This window comes from Balaenoptera musculus, chromosome 14 (assembly GCF_009873245.2).
Source record: "Balaenoptera musculus isolate JJ_BM4_2016_0621 chromosome 14, mBalMus1.pri.v3, whole genome shotgun sequence".
NCBI lineage: Eukaryota > Metazoa > Chordata > Mammalia > Artiodactyla > Balaenopteridae > Balaenoptera > Balaenoptera musculus.
The window spans coordinates 33,880,168-33,892,988 of record NC_045798.1 but is presented as its reverse complement, the minus strand read 5'-3'; the positions used below and the strand labels follow the sequence as shown (position 1 = coordinate 33,892,988).

Here is a 12,821-nt window from a genome sequence, read left to right as displayed (position 1 = left end):
AATTAACAAGTCTGATTTGGTTTTACTTTCCTATTGACTCCTATTCACCTCCTGCTAAAATGGAATGCTTGCCAGCGGTGAGGTTCATCATGAGAGCTGGTTTCCCCACAAGCAACTGGAATGAAAGCTAATGGATTCGTTATGGGAAATGGATTTATTGCTCTTTTATAATTTTTATCCACTTCAAAGTGAATCCAATGAATCGTTTAGCAATGTAATTAAACTCATAATAAATTCAGGGTAAACACTCCAAGTTGGAAACTAAGAGGGAATAAAAATAGAAGAAAGATATTTCAATGCAAAAATCCTCATTACAGGAAAGTGACTTTCAAATGATCGTGGGCCTAAGAAGCATCTGAGGGGCTTGTTAAAAATGCCAATCCCTCGGCCCTACTCAGAGGCTTTTATTCCGGAGATGTGCATTATGGCCTAGGAACTTGTGATTTTAATAAACACCCTAATGGTTCTAATACACTTGGGCTCAGGGACCGCACTTTGAAAATCATTAATCCCAAGGAATCTTCTTTCCTAAGGTTATAACCCAATCAAATATGAGGTTTTGCAGGACATTATTTTGAAAGGGTGGGAAAGTTTAAGGAAAACACAGTCTACACCACAATCAAGAAAAAAAAAAAAAAACCAGTGAAATGAGGTGTAACATTTGAAATTAATGAGAGAGGCAGATTAAAGCTGAAATACATATCCTCGTAAAGAATCTGGTAGAAACAAATCACTGGGAGGCTATAGTTATGCCATAAATAGGTTTGTGAGTGAGCCTGTGTCTGATCAGATGACGGCTCTGGTTAGAGACAGAAATGCAAGAGCTTGAATGCATTAAAATGACATTCTATAAGGCTGATATAGGATTTTAAATTCCAAATTTATGATAATCAGAAAACTGTGAAACTGAAGAGAATTCATTCTTATGAAAAAATTCTAATTTTAGTCTTCTATGCTTGCCAAATCTTAAAATTTCTAAATATACTATGTTTATAGCATAAATCACTATATATCATATATTCTATATCATGAAGTTACTATATCATAAATATACTATGTATCAGAATATATTTAGAAATTTTAGATCTGCTAGGCATAAAAGATGACTGGAATAAGAATTTTTTTTCATAAGAACTAACTCTTCAGGCTCAGAATTTTCTATTTCTCATAAATTCATAACTTAAAATCTTTATCAGCTTGATTGCCATTCGCCATTCTCTTGAAGATCTCATTCTAGAGACCTACTGTCGACTTACAGCATAAAAATAATGGAAGTATCCTTTTATTGATATTTATGTTCAGAAAGAGGAAGTGATTGTACAATAATTACATTAGCTCTGATAATACTTTTCTGCCTTGATAGAATGTACCTTTTGTGGAAAGAAGGCATTTTGTGCATGGGAAACAATAAGGAATGTAGATGAAAACACCCAATTCCATTCCTAAAAAATTCCAATTTTTTCTTGTCTCCTCCTTTATCTGCATGATTGTCACTTGGTTTTCTTTATGTTGCTGTCACAAACACTGCCTAATCTACATGAGGAAAATATCCTCTAAATCTCATGTTCTGATTGTCCCCTAAACTTCATCTCTTAGAAAGGAAGGTTGGAGACAGGATAAATGGGAAATGAAGGAAAAAAAGAATTCCATTAACAGCAGAAAAGAAAATTAACTGTTGTTACAGCCTTTCTTGTAACAGTATAATTAATGACTTATCCTTGAACATTTAATATATTTTCAAAGTGCTCTGTAATTATAAAATCAACCAAGTACGAAACAGCGTTTTATTAATTAGGTGAATATAGAGGACTTAAAGCACATGAAATGTTAAGATATTCAGCACATCTGCTTTTAATAACTCCATAAAAAGATCCTTAGAATATATTCATCATCTTAAAGTTTTTACTAGGGCTCTGAAGTTTTCACCTTCGTATCACAGCTGTAGCTGTCCCTGGTTTTAATCCCAACTTAGTTCTATCAAACTACTTCACTATCAAGTTTCTGATTAGTGACCACACCAAATTCCTCTCAAAACTATGGTAAAGATGTTTTCGTTGCATAAAGAATTATCAGACTCTCTAATATCTAGAAGCATAGCGAATTTTTTGCTTCTTTTGAGATATTATCTAGTATTAAGCCATTTCAAACTGCTCGCTACTAATTACTTTTTATTAATTAGCATGTAGGGTATTTTGAGACCTCAGAACATTCAAAGGCACTAGAAAGATTTGCTCTCTCTTTTAATAGTAACTTTGATGGGAAGGCTGTTCTTATTAATAAATTGGTCTTAAATTTAATCTTCAAATAGAATCAGTTGTTCTGGAAAATTAAACTAGATTTTATTGATAAAAAATGAACTGCTTGAAAAAAATTAACTAGTTAGTTGAAATTATAAAGTATATCCATGTTTTACCATTTATCCATAGTAAAAGGCAACAGCTACAGAAAAGGCTTAAAAATAAAAAAATTCCTCTTTCTCAACCCCCTACCCTGCAGTGCCACTTCTGGAGGTATAGGTATTTCCATATACCTATATATGCATAACTCATTTTAAACAAATATGAATTATTTCTCTAAGGTCTCACTAATGAGAGCTAAAACATATTTATTCTACCTCATTCTATTTAACAGCTACCTAGTATTTCAAGGTATGGCTGTTTCATGATCGATTTAATCATTCCTTTATAAATGGATATTTAAGTTGCCTTGAGTCTTTTTCTATTGCCAATGGTATGACAATGAACTTTCCTACATGTACACACATGTAGACACTCCTCTCTTAAGCAGACACTGGATACATTTCTACAAGTAAAATCAGGGGTCAAAGAATAAGCACATTTTAAATTTTAATAAATACTGACACAAAGTGCCTTCTTAAAGGGTTATATTTCTACCAATTGTGTACAAAATTGCCAGTGTAGGGCATTATTAAACTTTTAAAATCTTTGCTAATCTGAATAGGTGAAAAATGTCTCATTTTAATTTGCATTTAATTATTACTAAGACTTAGCACCTTTTCTAATACTTATTAGCTACTTGTATTTAAATTTTCTGAGTGGCTCATGTAATTGTTTTCTGCGCTAGGAAATGTCCATTTCTCAAATTGCCTTTAGGGCTAAGAAAAGAAGACATCATCAGACAGTAAACTTCAGTCTGACTTGTTACTCCATTTCTAAGCTATTAAATGACTATTACTTTTAGCTTGACTGCTTGCCTTGCATACTTTGGTGGCAGTTAGGTTTAATACAACATTAATAATTAAGTTTGAAACTTTTAGATGATTGTCAACGGGGGCATCACTTGATTAAATCATATCTCACATCTCTGAACAGGCAAGGGAATAGGTCAAGTGTCATGTCATTTTATTCCCGGGTCGTGATCATTAATAATGGGTATCTGAGCTAGACCAACCTGCCAAAGATAAAATTTGAGATCTTCATCTGTCTTTCAAAATACCGTATTCACACCAGCCATGTGGGTATGAGCTACCACTTCAGATAACCCCACCCTTTGAAAATCTTCCTATTTCTACACATAATAATCCAAAAGAACTTACTTCGAATCTGTTTTTTAATTTCCTTAGCAGGGTCCAACCAATTCTGAAAAAGAAGTGAGAGTCTGAATATGAATCAGAGCAGAATGGAGATGACTTAGTGTTGACTGGGTAGAGATGAACTAAACGTATTTGAGAAGGAGTGGCTGCCGGAAGGCTCCCCAAGCTGGGTCCTTCCCCTACATCTGGTGCCCCTTCGCTAGTCCTGCGAGGGCCCAGGCTCTGGTCTAATAAGAAGATGTGTGTGCACACAATTCAGGCTTGACAAAGTTCTTTTCTTTTACAACAAGTGCCTTCAGGGATTCAAGCTAGCACAGAAACAGAGGGGAAAAAATGGTGGATTCTATGTTCAAACAAGTTACAAGCATGAGCTGAAGATACAGTCATCCTTTGGTAACCACAGGGGATTGGTTCCAGGACCCCAGGTAACACCAAAATCTGAGGATGCTCAAGTCCCTTATATAAAATGGCACAGTATTTGTATATAACCTATGCATGCCCCCATATACTTGAAATCATTTCTAGATTATTTATAATACCTAATTCAATGGACATGCTATGTAAATACTTGCTGGTGCACTGGCAAATTCAGATTTTGCTTTTTGGAACTTTCTGGAATTAAAAAAAAAAAATATTTTTGATCTGCTGTTGGTTGAATCTGCAGATGCAGAACCCAAGAACACAGAGAGCTGACTCTGCATGTAACTTGACCACTGATGTCCTAGCCATTCAGTCCCACGCAGTGACTTCTGTGATTATAGATTTTAAGGCACCTTCTTAGAATGCTTTCCTAACAAACGAACACTTGTTTGACACGATTTTCCTCATCAGAACACTCAGGTGTTTATAATGAAGTTAGACATCATCCACGGAATTCAGTAAAGATAAAGTATGATTCACTAATGAACGACAACAAAACAAGTGACATTTAATGAGCACAATTGCTGTGCTCCAGCAATTAAGCATTTTTTTCCAGCATTAAGTTTCCAGCATTAAGGAAACAATTTCTTCTTCCTTATCTTTCAGGCAGTTGGGGGGATAAGTGAGATAAAGGCCTGAAGAGACTGCAGCAGGTGTAAGAGTCTACAGAGGTTTTACATGTAACGTTAAACGTGGACTGAATACATTAACTGCTTGCCTTGTACACCAGGTCCGTACATGATTCATCTCATATTGTGATTCAGCAAGAATATGAAAGTGTAATAAGATGAATTAATAAGATGGCATCCAGTGAACATGTTTTCTGTATAATTATCAATGTATGTGATTCTCATTGGCTCAAATCCATGGAAATATATCATCCCCCCAAAGCACCATATAAAATGCTTTTCTGGAACCATAAAGAACTCAAGCATGAAAAGCAGAAACACTGACTGACTGACTGTTTCCAAAAGACTCAAGATTAAAGGAAGTTGTCAATAATTTCCTTCATGAAGAAATAAGGTGATTAACAGCATTTAGGGCCTTGGATAATAAATGTGAGGGCGTGGGAGTACGAGGGGAGGTGGAGAAAACGATTTACCAATTCAGTTTCAGCTCACTTTCTTGCAGTGAAGCACAGTTGAAGCCATAATACTTTGTATTGCTTTCAACCACTCACCTTCTGGTTTTCAGCATCTTGATATGTAAGCCCAAAATAGTCTTTTTCTAGCAAATTCAGATGTTCACATACTTTATCAAACAGCACTTGGCCTCTGGAGCGTTTCTATGGAGAACAAAACAGAAAAACGAGTCAACACACACCAAAAAAGTTCTCTCAATTGCCACGAACAAAAATGGGTAAAATTTAAAATCTTGCTTGTTGTAACTGTTCAGTAAATAACAAGCAGGTTTGATCACTTTACCGTCTCCTTTTTAACTAGAAAAAAGGCTCAATAAAGTGGACCTAATCCTACAAGAGGCAGCTCCTACAGAACAAACAAACAAATAAAAAAATAACTCCTGCCAGTGAGTAAGTACAGGCGACCTGCGGATGATTTCGAAATGGAAGTAGTTGGGGAAATGAAGTGGTGCTTGGAAGCCTCAAATATATTGTGAAACACAAAAATCCCGATGGTGAGCGCATTAAAGGGCCAACCACAGCTGTGTTTCGGAATACCCATGCTCACTCCCCCAGGTGATCAGGCTCTGGGCCTGAGAAGAATTAACCCCATTCCTTGTCTTAGGCGGAAGTCCCCTTCAAACTTTCTATCCCAGTCCTTACTTAGAAATTCTAGCTATGGATCACTTTCTAAAGCCCGTTAAACTTTATTAGTTTTTGTTTACAGCCACAAATTTCAATTTTGTATCACAGAGTTCAACTTTCTCTTAATTTTTTTTTTTTAGAGAAAATCCTTTCTATTAAACATAACAAACATGTTCATTAAGTTTAAAGATTTAAATTATCATTTATAAATGTAAGATGTAGATATATATGTGCTGTATTTTTGGCCATAAAGCAGTCAATTGGAGAAAGAAAAAAGGCAGTCATCTGGGGAAAAAAAAAATCCATCAGCTTAATTTATGGTGATATACAGTATCATATTTTCATCAAAGGTCTTTTAAACTTGGCCTTGGAGTCGGAGATGGATTAACTGGAAGCAATTAAGCTAAACTACATTTTGTCTGTGCAGTACCGACATTTCACATCTCGTACCTTAAGCGTATTTGTCTTTAAGATTTAATGTAGTAAGAGAAAAATAAGAAAATTGATAAACAATGGGCATACCAAAAGAGTAAGTATCCAGAAGACGTGTTAGTGGTATGTACTACTGTGCAACCGCAAATATATTGGAAATTACTTAGTCCCCTCAAGTATGACTATTTAGGAGAAAAGATAAATGTAGGATAGAAAAGTGAAGCCTGAATTGTAACCAGCTGAATAATCAATGTTGAATTTGAAAAAAGTTTAATAGTGTATGAAAATAAATTACATGTTAGCTAAACTGTGTAACATTGTTCAATGGATATAAATAAATGGTATGACAATGAAATGCTGCTCACTGGTTTAAATCCTTTATTTGTAAATAACAGCATATTGCTTCTGAATAATGCTTAACAAATTATAAAGTTTGCACCAAAAAAACCTGGTTCTTCTGATGCTTCCATTGGTATGATGTCCAGTTTAGAGATAAGAACACAGAGGTTCAGAGGAGTTACATGGGAGAGGCAGTCTTAGTGTTGCCTATGACGGCGGCTTTAATAGGTAAACCTGGCTTTGAGTCTTCCTTATGTCCTTTGCAGCTGTGCGGACCTCGAAGCTTTCCCTCTGTAAAACGGGTATGATACCATCTACTTCTTTGTAATGGTTGACATTAAAATGAAACAAAGTATTCCAACTCGGTCCAGTGATAACACATGTCAAGCATCCCACAAACGTCAGCTATTGATATTATCAGCCTACGTGATTGATAAATGGCAGAATACGTAATATAGAACTCACTAGGCATTTCTGTGGTAGGAGCACATATACAGCTCCTTGTGGTGCCAATAAACATCCTTAGTATTAATATGCCCTGCTCTTTCTTCAGATATCAATTATCTGCTTACTGTCTAACTGCTTTAACTAGAACACAACACACACACACACACACACACAAATACACAGCAGTGTCTGGCCAAGTACTTTCTCAATGAGTAAAAACAAATCAAAACAAACACAATAAACCTTCCTCTACAAAGCCTTCTACATCCTCTGAGCCAGCAGACCACAGCCAGGCCCTCAATGGAGGAATTATTCTGGTCATGCTGCAGGCGGCCTTGGGCATTGTTTTATTAGCTATCTTCTGGCTGCTGTCTTCTTCCTTTTGTCTAACAGGTGGAATGATTAGCTCAAGCACAGACCACTGTACTAACTGGTTCTTAATTTTCTGGCTTCTCACCATCTGATTTCTATAATGAACCACAGCTCTCTCTTGAACAGACCAGATTTTTTCTTACTATTTTAAACATATTTGAACACTATAAACAGTCCTTAAGACAATAACATAGTGGTCCATTCTTCACTGTGAAGGGTTTTTGGGTCTGTTTCTGTTTGTTTTGGCCCTAAGAACTAAGACGGGTTGTCTAGAATCTGTTATAGATGGTTATATGTAAACAGTGAAATTCCTATCTGCCAAACATCACCACAGCCGCCAGCCAGCTGGATGACACTGGAAAGGCCTCTCCCGTTATGTGGGCCTTCACCTGCTCATCCTTGAGTGAGGATGGATGACTCCATGGAGCCAGGTGATCACGGGCTTGAGGCTGTAACTGGGCACCTGTGCTCATGGCCAACATCACTAATGATCACAGCTCACTCCCCGGGGCAGCCCAAATGCGGCTTCAGAGCCCTTCCGCACACGTGATGAGAAAGACCCTGGCAATGGATGGAGTTAGCACAGAACACAAGATGGGACTATTTTGTAGCCCCGGACAGGATCCCCTCTGCAATCACTCCCAACTCCCCCAAATTCTTGATTCTTCTTACTCAGATAATTTTTTTCTAGTGCATTATTTAACTTTTTAAGTCAATTATTTCTACATGTTGACATTGTGTGCAGCTTTCGGTAGTAACATCTAAAATATGACTAAAGCTCAACCGTCACTGGACCTTTTAGAGAATTTATGTTAAATATTCGGTTCCCAAAGATAGGATGTTCGTTAAGTGATCAAATCTAGGCACTTTACTTTCATTGGGTATGTTTATAACAGCTGTAATGAGTCAAGAATTCAGTAGAAGCTGGTGGGAAGCAGTCGCATAGCACAGGGAGATCAGCTCGATGCTTTGTGACCACCTAGAGGGGTGGGATAGGGAGGGTGGGAGGGAGGGAGATGCAAGAGGGAAGAGATATGGGAACATATGTATATGTATAACTGATTCACTTTGTTATAAAGCAGAAACTAACACACCATTGTAAAGCAATTATACTCTGATAAAGATGTTAAGAAAAAAAAAAGAATTCAGTACATTAAAAAACATTTTTTGGACAGAGGTATTCTAAAATCAATGGGTAATTTACTTAACTGGAGACGATGAACAGCTTTTAGTCTCATTTGCTGTTTCCTGTGAGTTGTTAAGTCATGTCTCTGACTCAGATGCATTCGCAGTCTACATAACCATTGACTTTTAACACTTGGACATTAAAGAAAGTGGATTTTGCTTTCCTGGAGTAACAAACCAATGGTGGACTGCCCTCTCTCTACCCTCTTTTTCCACTTAAAATTGGGTTTCTGTTTCTAATAGAGAAGATGAGGATATGTCCATCATCACCACTCAAACACAGCAGATGAAATAAGCTTTTCTGCAGCATTAATGAAACTTCCTGCAAGTCCAAGATAATTCAAGATTTTTACAATGTTTGTGAAACACTGGTTCTCAAGGTCTTATCAACCAGCATCACCTGAAAGTTTACATTAGAATTTTTATTTGTACTTTCATTTGTCTAACAACTTTTAAGAATTAATTTCAGAATGTTTTAGGATGGGGGAATTTCAAACATTTCCTAAAGTAGAGAGAACAGCTTCATGAAAGCCTGCATACTCATCACCCAGTTTTTACAAATGCCTCTGAAGACCACAACTTTGGTTCATCCGGAGTTCTGCTCCACTCATCCTCCCCCTGGGTATTCTGAAGCATCTCAGCAAATAATTTTGTCTCTATTTATCTTAGTATGTAACTCTGCTCTTTTAAGAAATGTAATCTCAATAACTTCATCACATCTAAACAAAAGTAGCAATCAGGGTGGGAGGGAGGGAGATGCAAGAGGGAAGAGATATGAGAACATACGTATATGTATAACTGATTCACTTTGTTATAAAGCAGAAACTAACACACCATTGTAAAGCAATTATACTCCAATAAAGATGTTAAAAAAAAAAAAAGTAGCAATCAGTTCATAATATCACCAAATATCTAGTCAGTACTTTAATTTCCCCAATTATTTCAAAGATTTTTTTTTTCTTTTTCATTTTCTTTGATTAGCCCATACACTGCAGTCGGCTGACATATCTCTCTGGTCTCTCTTAATCTGCAAGTTCTCCATTTATGTTGGTTTTCCCCTTGAAATTAACTTGTCTAGGAGACCAGGTCATTTGCCTGTAGAGTTCGCTCAGTCTAGACTTGCTGTTTGCATCTCCATAGTGTAATTTAACATGTTCTTCTGTCTTCTGTATTTCCTGTAAACTGATAGTGAAATCTAGAAGCTTGACCAGATCCTTGTTTGACTGGTTTCCATAAATGATGCTGTGTAATTTCACCAGGCGGCATAAAGTTAATTCTTGCCTTTTTTGTGATATTAGCAGTCACTAACGATCATTGCCCTAGATCCATTAATTTGAGGTGGCAAGATGGGAATATTCGAATCCGGACCTTGGTCCCCCATTTATTAGTTGGAGTATGTCTATGAAGAGACACTTCTTTTTGTCAGAATTATTTATCCAGTGACATGGTCTGATGATGGAAGCCAGGATCAATGCTCACACCTTTTCCTTTATCCAATTTCAAGATAACGAGTTGGCTTTCTAGCACCATCCAGAAGTCACCAATTAGGATTTTTGTTTTCTATTATCACTATGAACTCATGGGCTAAATCAGGCTTGACGTGTTTCAGTTCATTACAGGTGTTACCCATATTGATGCTCTAAATGTCCCCAAGTGCTCTGCCTTGCATTTTGCCTGTCAACTCCCATCCTTCACAATGCTTCTCCAGTGCCACTTCTTTACAGCATTTCCTGTCCTCCCAGCCAAATGTGATTTCTCTCACCTTTGGACATCAGAGCACTTTATGGTACCAAGAGGGCACGTTCCATATTCTGCCTTATATCACAGCTGTCTCTCTGTGCACTCGCCTTATATCCCAACTGACTATAAAGACACTCCTGGTGGCAATGTGCCTCCTGTATTTATTTTTTATGGAGCCCCGTTTTGGTCAAATACCATTAAGAGAATAAAAAGGTAACGTGATGAAACTTAAAATTTTTCTCACTAGCATATCATAACCAATGTTGCCAAAGCAATATTTTAAACTAGTGGTTTTTCAACCGTGGATCCTGGGAGCATTTAAAATATGCCAATATCCAGGAACCCACCTCAGGTCAAATAAATCATAATTTCTGAAGGTGGGCACAAGGCCTTTGTATGTTTTCAAGATCTCATTTGCAGGCATGGTTGAAAGGTACACTAAAGTTTACAACTTAAAAATTCTTAAATGGAGGACTCTAAAGCAATTTTTCTTTTTTTTTTTTTTGAGGAAATGTGTAACTTCTTCAGATTTAGATCCACATCAGTTTCTCTCAGGCCTTCTTGTACCAACACTGATAGCTGCATTATGATAAACTTTATTTACACACACACACAGTCTTAAAATCTTAAGACACCCTCTCCAACAAATTTTCTTAAGAAATGTTAAGTTCTCAAGAAATGAAAAACCAGCCACACGCTGAAATAAAATGATACAAATGAGCAATGATAAACCACCAAGCTAGAAAACCAACCAATAAACCAGTCAAACAATGAACCTGCATTTAAAGCTACGAACGAAATACACAAAATAGAAATGTTTTTGAGTTTGTTGAATTTTTTTTTTTTTAGCTCTCCCTTGGTAGAGCTAAAACATACAGACTTTAACTCAAGAACCTGCTACCTCACTAAAAAATGACCCAGGTAGGTTAACAAATGTCTTGACTTCCTCTTTTGTGAAGGAGTAAAAGCATTCACATCTTCCCTGGCAGGTTAGCGAGGTGACGGGGAGGAACAAACACTGGGCACTGAACCCAGGGGAGGATGGAGGGAGGAGCTTCTCTTGATTGACAGCTGACCAGGAGACGGCACACCTGTGGACGCATCCTCCGAAATGAGCGCTGCCTTGATGCTCAAGTCCCTGGAAATCGTGTCTTGATCTGTGCTCAAGTCATGAGCGCACAAGCAGGTAGCACAAATTGTACTAAACCTCAGCACAAGACTTCAACAGAATCTGTCTTTTCTTTCAGTTTCACAAAGCTACGAATCAGCCTGGGAAAAGGCTAAAAGCTGAAATTAGAGAAATTTGTAAAATCAAGTATAATCTTCTCGCCTTAGAAGACGGGCTGCAGTTCTTATTTATCTGAAGCTGCACAATCACAAAGAAAATGAGGCAGAGCACGTCGTTCTGCCTGAGAACTGGAGCTAATCAATGGTCCCTACTTCTTGGGGGGGGAAATGCGCCCCTACTTCTTGGGGTGGGGGAACCAAAGCCATCAGCACCAGGGCGTGTGGGTATATCCTTGAGGCTCCTCGGGATCTATGTGCGCATTTCTTTAAACCATCACTGAAAAAAACGCCTCTTGTTACATTGGCTTAGGCTTATACCACGTGCGTTGATACAAGGAAACATATAATACCGAGACCGTTCAGGGAAACTGACACTTCCGTACCCTTATTTCAGCTGCTTTGAAATTTGAGGGAGCGCCAGCCCTGTAAGCACTTTATTCTTTCCATCATATATCTTCTTCAAATGGACTGCTGATTTTCTTCTGAAATTATATCCTTCCGTGTATTGTTGCACGGTGTGGAACTTGTATTTCTGCTCCCTGAGGACAGGAAACTGTGCAACCTTTTTAATGCCCCCGACAGAGTGTCCTAAACACAGAAGACGTTCAACATATGCGCCTAATAAGCGCTCCGGGCATGAATCTGAAGGAGGAATTTCTCCTCACATTATCTTCGATTAATCTCGATGAAAAATGCCATCATTTTTTTCATGCTTCCTTCCCTAATTGCATATTTCCACACTGAATGCTTTTCCATTCTCCTCACTTCTAAAGGTCAACTGGAATTCTCTTCATTTCTAAATGATGGCAACACAATTTGCCTGGTGTTATAGGAGCATGTGGAGAGCTCAGCAAACTAACTAAGCCTGAGCTTGAGCCTAAATCGGACACCTGGACTCTGTGTAGGTCAGTTTTTCCTGGGTTTTCTTTTTTCTCTGTCAGATAGAAAAACGTTCTAACACAGTCTGCCCTGAAATTTAAGTGGATTAAAAAAAAAAAATCTACACTTAGAAAATACCAAGAGGAATAAAAGATGACGATGGTGTCTGGTCTGTGACAACAGTCCATCAACACTCGAGAGAGATCTGAGGCCGGGAAGGTCTAAGAAACAATATATGGCCCCAGCTGCCCTGTGTGCATCTACTTCCATTTGGGGCTTTCTGTCTCAAGTGTACCTTCAATGCCAAGTTTAATAAGCACAGTAGGAAGTCCATTATCCCCATCACTGCTGCCAGGATCCATGCCCAGAGGGGCAGGACCTAGTCTATGTACTAAATCCCAA

The 12,821-nt window shown here is 37.7% G+C and overlaps 1 protein-coding gene across 18 annotated transcripts in view; it reads right to left on the bottom strand.

The window, feature by feature from the left end:
* EPB41L3 (erythrocyte membrane protein band 4.1 like 3) overlaps positions 1-12,821 on the bottom strand; it is a 223,428-nt gene that overhangs the window by 46,867 nt on the left and 163,740 nt on the right. For all 18 annotated transcript variants that reach the window (XM_036875021.1, XM_036875026.1, XM_036875020.1 and 15 more), the window contains exons 4-5: positions 5,154-5,258; positions 3,557-3,599 (exon numbers count right to left, since the gene is read on the bottom strand). In XM_036875021.1, coding sequence (XP_036730916.1) covers positions 3,557-3,599; positions 5,154-5,258 — 148 coding nt within the window. The remainder of the gene's footprint in view (positions 1-3,556; positions 3,600-5,153; positions 5,259-12,821) is intronic.